Raw genomic sequence first — 17054 nt, forward strand, 5'->3', positions numbered from 1 at the left:
AGTGAAAGGATAACCTGAGAAAGAGGTAGATCATTGTTCAGGGAAAGGAAGGATGCTTGAATAAGAAATACATTTATATACGACATGTAACCAGGTGTCGTGGTGTAGTTCGTTATCAGGTCACTCTAACACACTGAAGTGTCGTGGTGTAGTTGGTTATCACGTCACTCTAAAAAAGAAGAAAACGATGGCTCTTCTTAGATTCATTTTCTCTTTTCGAAGAGCAATGAATTGTTGCTTCTTCTTGAAGGATAGATCAACTTGACTAATAATGCAAGAGATTTTCCTCCCTTTCCAACTAATTTCCTATGCCATATTCCCTATCCCACTCAATTTTTCTTGGATACTGATGTTTGGGGGCCACCTGCAAGCATAATTCAAACTAAAGTCCAAAGAGAGATCTAGAAAAGAAGATCGTCTTGGAACCAAGAGTAGTTCAAACAGAGACCTACTCCAGGATTGCCTGAGACTACACTCCATGAAGGGAAATAAATACATGACGGTAAATGGGTGAAGAGACGCATGGAAGCGGACGGATGTCGGAGACGCAACAATGGGTCAGTTTGCCTGCAAACGGTCCCATAGTTTCCACCTCCTCAACATCGTTTCTTGAGACCAGTAATCCTTTAAGAGCCTGGGACAATGAGATTTTGTGAGTATATATCAATGTTCTTCTCACCTTTTTACCTCCCAACATCTTATGTATCTTGCCTCGGTAGATTGTTGTCCATGCTAACTTTGGTATCTTTTGTCGAAGGTTGAGTTTATCTTGTCCACCCTTTTCTTGATTTGCCTTTGTTATAGCAAGCACAAATATAGGGCACACACAGATTCGTACAATCACACAAAATAGAGAAGAGAAAGAAAAACAAACACAGGATTTACGTGGTTCGGCTGAAAAGCCTACGTCCACGGGCAAGACACGAGAGAAAAATTCCACTATGATGAAAAGAGAGATACAATCACTCCAGAACTCTCCAAACCCTAGCCGCACTTTGATTTCCCAAACCTCTCACAAAAACTGCCGAGATTGGCAGAAAATACAATATTTATACTGGTCCGTACCGCGGGGGGCGTTGCCCCCCGCACCCCCCAATGAGGTCAGTGGTGGGCTTCGGGCATGGGCCTATCGGCCCATGCCCTCCGCTACCACCACAGACCTCCCAAAATATTTCATTCAGGTCGCAACGCGGGCTTTTCAGATTGGGTCATAATTCGAGCCCATAAAAGATATCCAAAATTCAAGCCACATTAACAATTCTTCCCCTTGGCTTAAATTTTCACTATCATCAACAAATTTATCTCAATACTCTGTCTTGCCAAATGCCCTCGCAAGGGCACTACTGAGCACTACAAACACCAACCAAGTCTAGGCAATGCCTAAACTTGCTAACTGGAACTGTCTTGGTCATCATATCTGCCGGATTATCATGTGTAGAAACTTTCTGCACAACTATAGTACCTTGTGATACAATGTCCCGAATGAAGTGATATCTAACATCAATGTGTTTTGTTCGCTCATGGTACATCTGATTCTTTGTAAGATGAATGGCACTCTGACTGTCACAAAACACTGTTGACTTGTTCTGCATCAATCCAAGATCACTCACCAAACCCTGTAACCATATAGCTTCTTTTACTGCTTCTGCTAGAGCCATATATTCAGCTTCTGTGGTAGACAATGCAACTGTAGTTTGCAATGTTGCCTTCCAACTGATAACACTACCAGAAAGAGTAAACAAATAACCTGTCAGAGATCTCCTCTTGTCTAAGTCCCCTGCAAAGTCTGAATCCACATAGCCAACAACTGAATCACTCATCTTGGCCCTATCGAATATCAGACCAACATCTGTAGTACCCTTTAAATATCTTAAAATCCATTTCACTGCTTGCCAGTGCTCTCTCCCAGGACACGCCATGTATCTACTCACAACACTGACTGCATGTGAAATATCAGGTCGAGTGCAAACCATAGCATACATGATACTACCCACAGCACTAGAATAAGGAACACTGGACATGTGTTCCATCTCTTCATTTGTTTTAGGTGACATATCTGCAGATAACTTGAAATGGGCAGCAAACGGAACAGTTACAGGCTTAGAATTATTCATGTTGAAACGCTGAAGTACTTTCTCAACATAAGTCTGCTGAGACAAGAAAAGCTTTCCAACACTTCTATCCCGGATAATCTCCATTCCCAAAATCTTCTTTGCAGCACCCAAATCCTTCATCTCAAACTCATCACTCAACTGCTTTTTCAGTATATTAACTTGTGACATGCTTTTAGCAGCAATAAGCATGTCATCTACATACAACAGCAAATAGATAAAGGAATCATCTGAAAGCTTTCTGTGATACACACAACTATCATATGAGCTACGGATAAAGCCATTACAAATCATGAATGTATCAAATCTTTTGTACCACTGCCTAGGAGACTGTTTCAAACCATATAAAGATTTCTTAAGCAAGCAAACATGATTTTCCATACCTGGAATGACAAATCCTTCAGGCTGACTCATATAAATTTGCTCCTCCAACTCACCATGCAAAAATGCTGTCTTCACATCTAATTGCTCGAGCTCTAGATCATGAAGAGCAACCATAGCAAGAAGGGCTCTGATGGAACTGTGCTTCACAACTGGAGAGAACACTTCATTGAAGTCAATCCCCTCCCTCTGAGTAAAGCCTTTAGCTACCAACCGTGCCTTGTAACGAGGTGCTTCTATCCCTGGAGTGCCTTCCTTTTTCTTGAAAACCCACTTGCAGCCTACTACTTTCTGTCCCTTAGGCAATGTCACAAGCTCCCAAGTTTGATTCTTATGAAGTGATTCAATTTCTTCACCCATAGCACCGACCCATTGATCTGCATCTGAACAAGAAATAGCTTCACTATAATTACTTGGTTCATGCATATCAACTATCTCAGCAACTGATAAAGCATACGCAACTAGATCTGCATATGCATATCTCTGCGGAGGTCTGATCTGTCTTCTCTCCCTACCAGTTGCAATGCTATATGGCTCTTGTTGCTGTTGTTCAGGTGCATCCTCTTCTTGATCAGGATCCTGCACCTCATCATCTGGATCACTGAACTGAACTGCTGAAGTATCAACCTCAAGCTTCACCTGTTCTCTGACACCGTGATCTGATTCTGATATTGACTTCTCCCTCTGACCATCCAGTAAAGCAGACTCATTAAATGTCACATCCCTGCTGATTATTAACCCTGGAGACTTTATATCATTGCACCACAATCTATAGCCTTTCACTCCAGATGCATACCCTAGAAATATGCATTTCTTTGCCCTCGGCTCAAGCTTACCATCCCTCACATGAGCATAAGCAGGACAACCAAATACTCTCAACTGAGAGTAATCAGCAGGTGACCCGGACCAGATCTCAAAAGGAGTTTTACACTCAATAGCTGTAGATGGAGATCGATTTACCAAGAAACAGGCTGTATTAATTGCTTCAGCCCAGAAATCCTTTCCCAAACTTGAATGTGAGAGCATGCTTCGTGCTTTGTCACAAAGCGTTCTGTTCATGCGTTCTGCAATACCATTCTGTTGTGGTGTCCCAGTACAAGTGCGGTGTCTCACTATACCTTCGTCACTGCAGAAAGCATTGAACTCACGATTACAAAATTCCAATCCATTATCAGTTCTAAGACGCTTGACCTTCTTTTCTGTCTGCTTCTCGATCATCGTCTTCCACTTAACAAAAGTTGGAAATGCCTCATCTTTTGTTTTCAGAAAATACACCCAAACCATCCGAGAGTAATCATCAATCAAAGTCATGAAATATCTGGCACCATTCTTGGAAGGAATTCTGTTAGGACCCCATAGATCTGAATGGATGTAATCCACTGTACCTCTGGTCCTGTGCACTGCCTTTTTGTTGAACTTCACCCTGGTCTGTTTGCCAAACACACAGTGTTCACAAAAATCCATAGATTCTGTTTTCTGTCTGTCCAATAAGTCTCGCTTGCTCAATACAGATAACCCTCTCTCACTCATATGACCAAGACGCAAATGCCACAGCTGAGTCTGATTCTGATTACTGCTCCTAGATACTACTGCAGCTTCCCCTGAAACTATACTTCCCTGAAGAACATACAATCCTGAAACCAAACTGCCTTTCATGAGTACCATAGAGCCCTTGCATACTTTGAGAATTCCATTCTCTGCATGGTATTTGTATCCATGAGAGTCTAGTGTCCCAAGGGAAATTAGGTTCTTCTTCAATCCTGGAACATGCCAACACTCCATAGTTCTGACAATCCCATCAAACATCCTTAATCTGATGTTACCTACACCCTCCACAGGTAATGCACGATCATTTCCCAGAAATACTTTACCACTCATCTGTTTATAAGTGACAAACCAATTTCTGTGTGGACACATGTGATAAGTAGCACCACTATCAAGGACCCAGGAACTCTGTCCATGATCTGAACTCACAGATAGAATTTCTCCAGCACTATCACTGTCATCAGAATTATTGAACCTGTCAACAACATTCGCAGAACTCTCTGATTGCTTTCCCCTTTTATTTTTCAACTTGGGACAATCTCTCCTGTAGTGTCCCCGCTCCCCGCACTCAAAACAGTTAGCCTTTTTCATTCTAGACTTTGATCTAGCTTTAGATTTCTTTTTAGTTGAAAAACCTTCCCTTGACTGTGTTCTTCCCCTGCTCAACAAACCCTCTCCCTCAGATCTGTCTCTATTGTCTGAAAAATTCTTTTTCAACTCCTTCGATTTTAGTGAATTACTAACATCATCTAGTGAAATACTGTCTTTTCCATACAACAGAGTATCAACAAAAGTCTCATATGAGGGTGGCAACGAACATAACACAATCAAAGCCTGATCCTCACTATCAATATCAATATCTATATTCTTCAGGTCCATAATGATTGAATTAAATTCATCCAGATGTTCTTTAATGGGCGTACCTTCGTTCATTCTAAGATTGTACAGTCTTTTCTTCAGATAGAGACGATTTGTCAGCGATTTGGCAGAATACAGCTCCTCCAATTTCTTCCACGCTTCAGATGCCGATTTTTCACTAGCAATCTCTCGCAGAACATTATCAGTGACGCTCATGAAAATCGCACTCAAGGCTCTCTCCTTCAGATCGGCCTTGTCCGCCTCCTTCATACCCTCTGGAAAGTTATTCTCAACTGCCTTCCATAAACCTTGCAGAATCAAGGAAGATTTTATTTTAATCTTCCACAGACTGAAACTCGATCCTCCGTTAAACTTCTCCACCTCATACTTCGTTGAAGACGATGCCATCTGTGAACCTTAAACTGCACGCATACAATGCTCTGATACCAATTTGTTATAGCAAGCACAAATATAGGGCACACACAGATTCGTACAATCACACAAAATAGAGAAGAGAAAGAAAAACAAACACAGGATTTACGTGGTTCGGCTGAAAAGCCTACGTCCACGGGCAAGACACGAGAGAAAAATTTCACTATGATGAAAAGAGAGATACAATCACTCCAGAACTCTCCAAACCCTAGCCGCACTTTGATTTCCCAAACCTCTCACAAAAACTGCCGAGATTGGCAGAAAATACAATATTCCTATCGGCCCATGCCCTCCGCTACCACCACAGACCTCCCAAAATATTTCATTCAGGTCGCAACGCGGGCTTTTCAGATTGGGTCATAATTCGAGCCCATAAAAGATATCCAAAATTCAAGCCACATTAACAGCCTTCCACTACTTGTAGTTACTAATTACTACTTTATGTATATGTTGAGCTAGAAAATAAGCCAATATGACTTCTTTAATCCCACTTCCTTTCCTCCAAAGCAGCTCTCATATGAGCGATGGGATTGTAGAAGCCGCAACAGTCCAACCCATCAAAGAAGAAGACCATCGGCAGGATTTGGTGCAACCACTTGAACATTTTTCCTCAAATATTCCATCTTCATTGCTTAACAACACTGAAGGAGAAACTTGTCCACCTTTTTCAATGCTGAATCACAGCGGCCATATATATCGGATTAAAAAGCCATCTCCTGATAGTTGCAGCTTTTCTTCTCAACAAAAGCATTTGGAAAAACCCATAACCTCTCGTATTACACCATTTAAGGTAAGTCTACAAACAATCTTGTGCATAGAAACCCAAAGAACTCACAACTACCATGCTATATCGCTGTCTTCCAGGTTCGAAAAGAGAAGCTTGGTGACAGATTCGCCGCGCTGCAACAGCTGGTTTCACCATTTGGGAAGGTGGAAATATTCAGAACCGATGACTTTTTACGTGTTCCAAAACTAACTGATAAGTTGAATGCCACAATGATCAATCCTGTTCCTTGTTGCCACTAAACTAAAATCGGTATTCATTAATTCTTTGTATATATGAATCTTTTCAGACTGACACGGCCTCCGTGTTGTTGGATGCAATTGAATACATCAAATGTCTTCATGAGCAGTTGACTGTATGTTGGACCCCAGAAAGCTTTTAGAAACTACCATTTTGTTATAAATTATCATGAGTTGTTGATAAATGATGAATCTTACAACTTTCAATGGTAATTTCAGGTACTATGCTCTCCATATGTGAAAATGGTTTGTATCTTTTCCATATTAGAAATTAAATTTTAATTAATATCACCTAGGTACTTGAATGCCATTAATTTACACCAAAATAAGTGATAAAAATCAAGGTGATGATAACGATTAGTTAGCTGGTGTTACTGCTGTTAACCAAACTAGAGATCCACATAATCATGAGATGAAACTAAAACTGACCAAATTGTGATCATTAACACGTCGACCCTTGTGTTTCATATCAGAAGATTTTCAAATTTCCTAAAGAAATTTGTAAAAATTTTCTTTTCGTCCCGTGCACAGTCTTGATAGCAATTTTGAATTTTCAGTCATGTATGAATATTTTCGCTCATGCTTTTCAGAGCTATGAAATTAAGAAGGAGATGGGAGGAAAAGAAGACCTGAGAAGTAGAGGACTGTGCTTGGTTCCCATCTCCACCATCTGCAATGCAGGAAGGACACCTCCATCAGCTCTTAGGCTCCCGTACGTGGCTGGCACAAGCTACCGGTGAGTACTCATACTTCCATGAAGATGTCTAGAGGGAGTCAAGTCTCATGCCTAACCACTGATAATGTTTAATTAGACTGGAGAGCGCCTTAGAGAACTAATGCTTTCCATAAGAAATACACCTACTCTAAGATGTGTTTAACTGTGGATTAGATCAGAACAGGTGTTGGTTATTCATGAACATCGATCATAGTTTTTCTCTCCTCTCTTCTTCTTGTTCTTCTTCTTTATTTTTTTGATGGTTGAATATTGCAGCTTTTATATATAAATTGCAGAAATGCTGGAAAGGTACGTAACAGTTGGGAACTTCTGTTATTCTCTCCCTGATACCAATTTGAAGGACACTAGCCTACCATGCATGGGACGAAATTAATGGAAAGAACGAAACATCTAAATTACTGTGCATAATAGGATATTACAAGCGCAGCATCTAAATTACTGTGTATAATAGGATATTACAGTTATGTCACTTAATTAGCTTAAATAAATTACAGAAAAATGCAAGCTTGGTGTACAAATTAGCTTGTTGCACTTGCAGGTATATATGGCTGTATGTTACCTAAATACAATTATATTCTTAATGTATACCTTTCAAGTACTTTCAGCTTCTCTCAACGTATCCAAGCAATGCCAGCTAACCAACAACCCTCCTATAGAATGACCCATCACCCAGGTTCATCCCCATTACTAACTAGCGTGATTAATTATTTAGGTCGCAGACCTTGTTTCTCACTGATTCCAAGAGAGTTGTTCTTTTTTTCTTCCCTTTAATAATTTATTTTATATCTTGAGAGAAGAATTCGGAGGGAGATATATCATGTTCATTCCTGTTTTCCTTCTGGATGCCAAGATGGGTGGTCCAAACTGCCTTCTTTTTAAGTTTGCATCCATTCCAAACATGTACACGCAATCATGGTCCATCCAATCCTTCGACCTTAATCAACACATCGCCAATGAGTTCGACAGGTATCATTCAGGCAGAACAGCAAAACAGCTTTGTAGCATTAAAGGAAAGTAGAAGTATGTACTTCCATTTGTTATTTTTCAACTTAAGCTTTTATTTTAGGAAAAACTATATAACAATATAGCAAATTGGCAACCACATCAAAACAACCCAAAGCTCCCGGTCTCCTCCACCTAAACACTAAGATTCTCCATAGCTTTCTCACCAGCTTTCTCTGCCACGTACTGAATCAAGCGTGTGATGCTCAGATTGGAAGACCCACCCTCCTCCAGAGCCTTGTTTGCTTTCTCCCCTAACTCCTTCGCTCTCCTCCTCCTCTCATTCCCTTCCTCCCCTTCATCCATCAGCCTCTCTACAGCCTTCGTCAGCTGCTCTCTCTTCACCATCACTCCACCCTCCTCCCCTTTGCACCAGCCCGTCGGCATTTCGACTCCGACCGCCACGCCGAACCCCAGAACCTCCACGATCAACTTCTCATTAAGGAACTGCTCGGCGAAGAGCGGCCAGGTTACCATCGGCACGCCTGCGGACACTCCCTCCAGCGTCGAGTTCCACCCACAGTGCGTCACGAACCCTCCCACCGCTGGGTGCGACAGGATCATCACCTGCGGCGCCCACCCCTTGATCAAAAGGCACCTCGAATCCACCCTCCCTTTTATCCTTTCCCCCACCCACTTCTCCACCTCCTCCAATGGCTTCTGACCCCCCTTGATGACCCAAATGAAAGGTCTGCTCGAAGCGAGCAGGCCGGCCCCCATCTCTTTCAGCTGCAAGGATGAAAATTTGCCCATGCTGCCGAAGCTAACGTAGATCACCGACTTGGGTTTCTTCGAATCCAACCACTTCAAGCACTGCTCCTTGTCGACCGTTGACTTATTCCCCCTCTCCGCCATGTCCGACCTTCCTTTGTTCTGAAGCGAGACCGGACCGACGGTCCACGCCTTCTTCCCCGTCGCCTTCTCGATGCGTTCCGTATATCCTGGCTCCAACTCATCAAAGCTGTTCACGATCACTCCATCTGCCATCTCGTCAGCTTCTCTGACCTCCTCGTAGATCTCCTGGTATGGGACGTCGTCATGGAATTGCCTCGGTAGCTTCCACCTCGTCATCTCGATCCGATGAGGCAATCCTGGCAAGATGAAAGAATCCGACATCGAGGGCATGGTCTCGTGGGTCTTGTAGTGGTGCAAGTAGTGGATGCTCAAGAGGGAGCAGCAAGAGTAGCCATGGAAGGCGAGGCAAGGGACTCCGAGGTCTCGAGCGACTCCATGAGCCCATGGGTGGTAGACATCGATGATCATGCAGCTCAGAGGGAGTGAAGAGCCGCTGCGAAGGTATTGCAGAAGGGGTCCTCGTAGATGCTTTGTTGCTTGGAAGAAGTTGAGGATCAAGTCACGGGAAGGGAGGCTGTCGAGGTTCTCGCAGCCCTCCGGGAGGCCGAACTCGGCGGCGGGGAAGCGGAGGGTGACGAAATGGAGGAGGCGGCCGGAGGCGGAGATGCGGTCGATGGTGGATTGGATGCGGGCCGCATTGACGGGGGTGGTGATGATGGAGACCGTCACGCCATGCTCGGCGAGTAGGCGGGCGATGTCCACCATGGGAATCATGTGGCCTTGAGCGAGCCATGGGATTAGAACAAAGTGGAGGTTGCCCATGGTGTTGTTTTCGTCGGTGTAAGGTGTTGGGAAAAATGCTTGGAATGGTCTAAAGATCTCTCTTCTTGACCCAAAGGAGGGAGGCTTAGAACTTAAAACGGACCAGTCAACTCAATGGAATTTTATTGAACATTCAGATAAGCACGAGAAAGAAGAGATCAAGGAAAGATAAGGAGGAAGAAGAAGAGAGGGAAAGGACGAGACACCAAGAGATCTTTGCAGCTGCAAATAAGTGGGCATGGAGGTGTTCCTTGGAACAAATAGCAGCTCATTCCTTCGAGTGGGATGCTTATTAATGCCAGCCATGGATTAAAAAATTCTTGTCGCATGAGATGACGAATGTGCATACGTTCAGTGAGGGTAGGTAAAGGAGTTTGCCTCCTAGTTCGACAAATAATTTCTCCTCTGCAAGGACGGAAGTTGACACGTAACTTTACTTAAAACCGCGTTACCTGAATGAGGTACGTGTCCAGTTCGATCCGGGGGTGGCAGCGACTTGGGCCACAGACGTCATATCTCGTCCTTCTTACGACACCGACGAAGAGAGCTCTTTTTCTAAATAATATATAAAAAAAAATATTTATATAAATAATATAAAATCTAATTTATTTATCAAAATAATATAAAAAATAAAAAATATCATTTTGAATAGCATTCTCTCCCTGCCACGTCACCCATTTTTTTCCACGTAGGCATCGTTCAAAAAAAAAAATCATTTAAAATGATATTTTTAAAAACACCATTCAAAATGATGTTTTCTATTTTTTTAAAAAAAATAAATATTAAAAATTTAAATTAATAAATAAATTAAAATTTTAATTTTAAATGAAATTTAAAATATCAAAATTTGAATTTATAATTCAAATAAAAAGATAATTTTAGATGATTTTTTTTCAAATTAATTTTTTTTTAAAAATGCCTGAACAAAAATTTAAAAAATTTAAAAAATTAAAAATATCATAGAAAAAGAAAAAAGAGAAAGAAATGCGAAAGAAATAAAAATTATAAATTTAAATTTTAAAAAATAAAAATTTTAAATTTAATTCAAAAACATCATTTCAAATTCTTGCCAAAAATGTTCAAAAAAATAAAAAATAAAAAATAAAAAATAAAAAGTACCATTAAAAAATCAAAATTTTAAAAAATTAAAAAAAAATAAGAATTACAATTTCAAATTTAAAAGAAATAAAATTTTTAAAATTAATTGAAATAAAAATATCATTTCAAATTACTTTCTCAAATTCAAATTAATTTATTTAAAAAATATTTGAAAGAAATAAAAAAATAGCCTAAAAAAATTTTATAAAAACAGAAAGAAATGAAAAAAATAGAAAAATTATATAATTATAAATTTGAATTAAAAAAATTAAATTTTTAATTTGAATTAAATTTTGATAAAAAGAATAAATGAAATAAAAAAATGAAAAAAATGAGAAAATGAGAAAAAAATGTGAAAAAAAAGAAATTTGTAAATAAAACTTTAAAAAAAAATAAGAATTTTAACTTTAATTCAAATAAAAAATATCATTTCAAATTACGTTGTCCATTTCAAATTATTTTTTAAAAAAATTATCTCAAGAAAAGAAAAAAAATATTGTAAAAAAATAAAAAATATCCTAAAAAAGGAAAAAAATAGAATTTAAAAAAATAGAAATTGTAATTCTAATTGAAAAACAAAATTTTTAATTTTAAGAAATAAAAATTGTAATTATAATTGAAATAAAAAATATCATTTTAAATAACTAAATTAATTTAAATATAATTATTTAAAAAATATTTTAAATAAAGAAAAAAATACATAATAAAATGCCAAAAAGATAAAAATAGAAGAAAACTAAATTTAAAATTTAAAATTATAAAAATTTTAAATTAAATTTTTTAAAAAAATATCATAAAAGAAGTAAATAAAAGAGAAAAAATGGTAATAAAATAGAAATTATAATTATAAATTAAAAAAATTAACTTTAATTTAAATTAAAAATTATCATTCAAATTACTATCCTCATTAAAAAATTTAATAAATAAATTTTAATTAAATTTATTTATTATAAAATCACAAAAAAATAATTAAATAAATTAAGAAAAAAATTTAAAAAAATCATAAAAAAGGAAAAGAGAAAAAAAAAAGAGAAAACGCCAAAGGGAATGGCGTTTTCTCCTTCCCCCCTCTTCTTCTCTTTTTCTCCCTCTTCTCCCTTCTTCCTTCTCTAGCGTCTCTCCGACAGCACGGCGGCACGACGGTGAGCTCTCGACGGCGGTGAGCTACCTCCTCTCTCTCCCTCTTCCTCTCTCTCTCTCCCTCTTTTTCGTTGGCCGCCGACGTCAGAGGGTCGGTAAAAAAATATAAGGAATAATTTTAAATTTAAAAAAAAATCTAATTTTAATTGAAATAAAAAATATCATTTCAACTTACTTTTCTCATTTAAAATTAAATTTTTAAAAAAAATATCAAAAAAAATAAAAAAATTTAAAAATAAAAATTACCATAAAGAAGTCAAGGGGTCGACTCACAGAGTGTGCCAGCCAAAAATTTTGCGTGCCGTTCAGCCCTTTTAGTCATGAGTCGATTCATGGGGTCGACTCAAAAATATAAACCTATTTTTCTTACAAAATACACTTCCAAAAATATTGAAATTGCCTCCAATGGATTACACATCTTTTGTTCTTGCTCTTGAGGCTTCCGAATCAGATCTGATAAAATTACGATTTTGTCTCTAAAATATAATAAATCTTTTTTCAAATCAAAATCATTAATAATTCCCTTAAATACTTTGTAATCATCAAAATCAATTCAAAGAGCAACATTCGATATATTATTATTTACGTTATAATTTTTATAGTCCTTTTAGCATAACTTTTTCTCTCCTAATATTTTGAGACACATTCGAGTATGTGTATCTATATGCACAAAGCATAATATCCGATCATTTGAAATTAAATGATATAAAATAAAATTAATATTTATTATTATTAAATAGAATAAAAATATCAAACGTACAAAAAATAGTACAATAAAAATGTAAAAAATACTAAGTACAAATATAACAAAGACTAAGTCCCACAAGGACGTCGCGGTGCCCGTGGTCGCTTGGACCTTCTCAGGAAGGTCCTCGCCGACTGCTCCTGCTGTGATGGCTCCTCCCCTATATCAGTGGAGGAGATCTGCTGATCATGCTGCTCAGGAATAACTGATGCTGTCGGATCATCCACGGACTGAGAGATCCGTTCAACCCTCTCATCTGGATACACGGATGGATCTGAAAAGAAAGTATCATACTCATATGGCCAATTGGTATCCGATGATGTCATCTAAGGGATGTAGGAAGAAGAAGGCGCTGTCATCTGTGGATCAAAAGGCGGTGGCATCTGTGCAGCATCTAATGATGACATCTGTGGAATATGCGGTGATGGCATATGTGAAACATATGGTGATGGCGTATATCTCATATCTGACGTCGGAGCTGCTCCATACCAAGGCGCATAGTTATATGGATCAACACCAATCGCCACCAATATTTCGAAACTTATTCTCTCTATCTCCCGCAGTATCCGAATCCGTTCGTCCTCATCAGTCATAGATAAAGCACGACGAGCGTCTAACACGAGATCCGACATAGAATCAGTCTACAAAATAAAAATAAAACAGTCAGTACAGTGTAAAATATAAAATAAAAATATAACACAAATAACATAAAGTAATTTTCGTAATCTTACCAAAAGACGCACAGTAGAACTCTCATCCTCGTATCCAGGAACTGCATACCGTGACTGTCCAATGACTCACACCGTAATGCTAAAAAACCAAGCCATGTAGTCATTGATATATGAACGGCCTCTCAAAATAGGATCACCATGAACAATGTGATCTCGACATGCATCTCAAATATCGATGTACTCTGTATGTCTGATACGCCAGTCAACGAGCTCTCTCTCGTCGATTAATACGATGAAGTCCCTGGTTGGTATCAAACTGTTCTGGGATGCCCTGAATCTGACCAAACTACCGCAGGACACGATCGAAAAGATGTCACTCTACCACATCAAAATAAATAAGTGGCACCCTAGCAGTCCATATGTCGTGTCCAACTGTAAACATCTGCGGCAGTATAGCCAATATCTCATCTGTATATGGCTCCCACAAAAACTGATATAGTTAAAATAAAAAAAATTAGTAAGCTAAAATTTTAATAGATTATGAATACTGTAAAATAATATTTATAAAAAATTTAAAATTTATCCGTCTATATGTATCAACTAATGTATCCAACTGGCACCTATAAACCCATGCCACTCTCGTCGATACGTGATGAACGTTGAATGCAATGTTCCATCTGTTTCACAATGTATTAATGTTAAATAAATTTTATCAAATTTAAAATAATAAATTTGAAATAAAAAAATAATATTTTGATACCTATATTTCAATGATCCGTCTAGTCTGAATGGAACATCAGGAACCTGCTGCTCTGATGGCATCTCGAGCAACTGTCATCGTAATAGACTGATAGTCGGCATACGCTTCCATACCCAAATCTGCAAATTTCAAAAGTTAAATAGATGATATACCCAATATAAAATATAATTAAATATTAAAAATAAAAATTTTTAATTCACATATCTGTAATAATACAAAATAACCACCAATCTCACTCTGATCAGCATAAGAATCCGGACACATAGCTCTGTATAGGCAAGCTAGTAATGCACTGCCCTAACTGAGTCGACGAGTGAAGTCTAAATCTTCTAATAATGACAAAAACATCAACTTCATCTTATTCGATTAAGTATCGGGTAACAGAACACCACCTAACAACCGCAGCATCTGACCCCTAACATACTGCTGCACCATCTCCTCTGGTGCATCACCCGTAATATGAAAATATCGATAACGATCATCCAAACACTCAATCCTGAGTCGTGAATGATTGAAAAAATATGCGTCGGGCTCAAACCCTAGCAATCGCAAGCACAAAAAGCCTGCCACTTCGGAATGGTAAATGTGGGATCAACTCCGGTAACTGGATCGCCATCAACTGGTAGTCCAGTAAGGATGCTGACATCTTGTAAAGTGATGATCGCCTCACCAAATGAAAGATGAAATGTGTGTGTCTCTGGACACCATCTCTCAAGCAAAGCAGTAATAAGACCAACGTCCATCTGTATACGACCAATTCGATATACTCCATAAAATCTCAGATATCGTAAATAATCTAATACTCTATGTGGGATATCCTCTGTCCTCCAGAAGTCAGCATCGGATCGTCGTAGATGAAGGTGTCTGGACTCCTACAATAAAATATAATAATTAGATAACATACATGACTTTTAAAATAAAAATTTAAATAGTAAATAGGATTGTAATGCTTACGCCGCCATCCAAAATAGTCTGTGATCGATGGTGCTCCTGCAATGTAAAAATACTGTTGTCTCGAGGACAGAAATATCGTGGATCGTAAGCCATAATACGCTAATAAATCTAAAATAACGAAATTATCATAGATATATTAAAAAATAAGACATAATATATTTTAAAAAAAAAATTTTAAACACAATATTGTCACACAATACAACTTAAACATAAAATTCAGTTTATCTCAGAATATTAAATACGTAAATTCAAATACAATCTCACAGAAATACATAAAATAATGATGAAATAAATCTTCAAAGCCTTTAATTTCTTCCACTGCTTGAAGTTGAAATATGTTGAAGTATCCTAGGACAGCGACGGCGGTCATGACCTTGTTCCCTACAAATGCCACAGTGGTTCTTACTTCTTATTTGCCTATCATCCATCTCATTTCGTAGTCTCGTTGACTTTGGTCTACCCTTCTGCTTGGGTCTCAAACGATGATGATCAGAAATATATTTGAACATACATGTATGCATCCAATAATCTTCATGTGGTAATGGATTAAAATCACCGCTCCAAGCATTCATATATGCTGTAATTGTATATGCATCATCCACAAAACCACTAAAATGTACAGCAATTTCTTGACACACAGCTAAAACATATGAACATGGATATTTGTATATGCTCCACTTTTCACAAGAACATTTTCTTTCAGCTAAAGTAACAGTATAAAAATTTTCTTGTAACATGAGGAGTAAAAAGATTATTTGGATTTTTCTCTACATATCTCAAGGCTTGGGCATATCTCGTATTGAAGTATTTCACAAGACGATAAAATATCATTTGAACACAAGCTATAATTGGCACATTTCTAGCTCCTCGTAAAATACTGTTAAAAACCTCCAACAAATTTGTAGTTAAGACACCATAGTGCAAGCCATCATCATGTGCCAATATCCATTTCTCCTTTTCTATCTCGGACAACCAGCTCCAAGCCTCTTCGTTCACTGTTCTGATCCTACCCATGATAAAGTTGAACTTGCGAACTTGATGAGCGCTTCCTGCTCGCCATACTGCTCTTTTCAGCTGCACATTTTTGAAATGAGTGTTGAAATTACTGTAGATATGTCTTAAACAGTATCGGTGATAGGCACGTGGTGAACTCTATCCAATAGACTCATCTGCGATGGCATTTAATATACTTGGATGTCTGTCAGAAATTAAGCATATTCCATTTCTATCTTTAACGATATGTGTTCTGAGCTGGAAAAGAAACCAACTCTAACTTGCAGTCGTCTCCTCATCCACAATTGCATATGCTAATGAAAATATCCCATTTTCTACATCAATTTCTGTTGCAATTAACATCTTACTTTTAAATTTTTCATACAAGTGCGTGCCATCAATACTGATTATAGGACGGCAGTGCGTAAAACCCTGGATAGATGGTTTGAAAGTCCAAAAAATATAATTTAAAACTCGGACATTAGAATTCACAGCTTGAAAAAAATTTCATGAAACAACTGTATCGGGATTTGCATGTTGAAGTGTAGCCATATAATAGGGTAATTTAGCATAAGACGACTTCCATTCTCCATAAATATCAACCAATGCCTTCTGCTTTCCACACCATGCTTTCCTGTATGACACTGTATATTGAAATTGATCATTAACGGCTGCCACAATAGCTTCAACTTTAACACCAGGATCTTTCTCAACAATATGTCAGATTAATATGCTAATCATCCTTCCACTGACATGTTTGTGGTCTCGACTCAATTCCGTAAACAAACAAGTATGAGGACCCTCATATTTTGTGATTTGAAAATATCCATATTTTTTCAACAATGCAGCACGAAGCCTCCATTTACAATATTGAACATTATCTGATAATGCGCATCATACGGATCATAATTTTGAATGCGACTGAACTACATTGTATATCCGATGCTTCATAATGTAATAAAGATCAACAGCTCTCCTTACATAATCT

At 38.0% G+C, this 17054-nt stretch overlaps 2 protein-coding genes across 3 annotated transcripts; one reads left to right on the forward strand and one right to left on the reverse strand.

Moving 5' to 3' along the window:
* The first annotated feature begins 408 nt into the window (after positions 1-408).
* LOC105055519 (transcription factor bHLH112-like) lies at positions 409-7389 on the forward strand. Of its 2 annotated transcripts, XM_019854081.3 has the most exons (7): positions 410-652; positions 5835-6117; positions 6192-6257; positions 6401-6466; positions 6570-6596; positions 6941-7086; positions 7342-7389. In XM_019854081.3, exons 1-7 carry the CDS (start codon positions 507-509, stop codon positions 7352-7354), a joined length of 747 nt encoding a protein of 248 aa, XP_019709640.2. In that variant the 5' UTR covers positions 410-506; the 3' UTR covers positions 7355-7389. The 2 variants fall into 2 exon arrangements, with proteins under 2 accessions (XP_073102750.1, XP_019709640.2); XM_073246649.1 differs by lacking the exons at positions 6401-6466; positions 6570-6596 and having other exon boundaries at positions 409-652.
* Positions 7390-8090: 701 nt separating this feature from the next.
* On the reverse strand, positions 8091-10124 carry LOC105055417 (UDP-glycosyltransferase 73C5-like). Its single transcript, XM_010937219.4, has one exon. It carries the CDS (start codon positions 9703-9705, stop codon positions 8224-8226), a length of 1482 nt encoding a protein of 493 aa, XP_010935521.1. The 5' UTR covers positions 9706-10124; the 3' UTR covers positions 8091-8223.
* Between the last annotated feature and the right edge of the window lie 6930 nt (positions 10125-17054).

Source organism: Elaeis guineensis, chromosome 12, assembly GCF_000442705.2.
Source record: "Elaeis guineensis isolate ETL-2024a chromosome 12, EG11, whole genome shotgun sequence".
NCBI classification, from domain to species: domain Eukaryota; kingdom Viridiplantae; phylum Streptophyta; class Magnoliopsida; order Arecales; family Arecaceae; genus Elaeis; species Elaeis guineensis.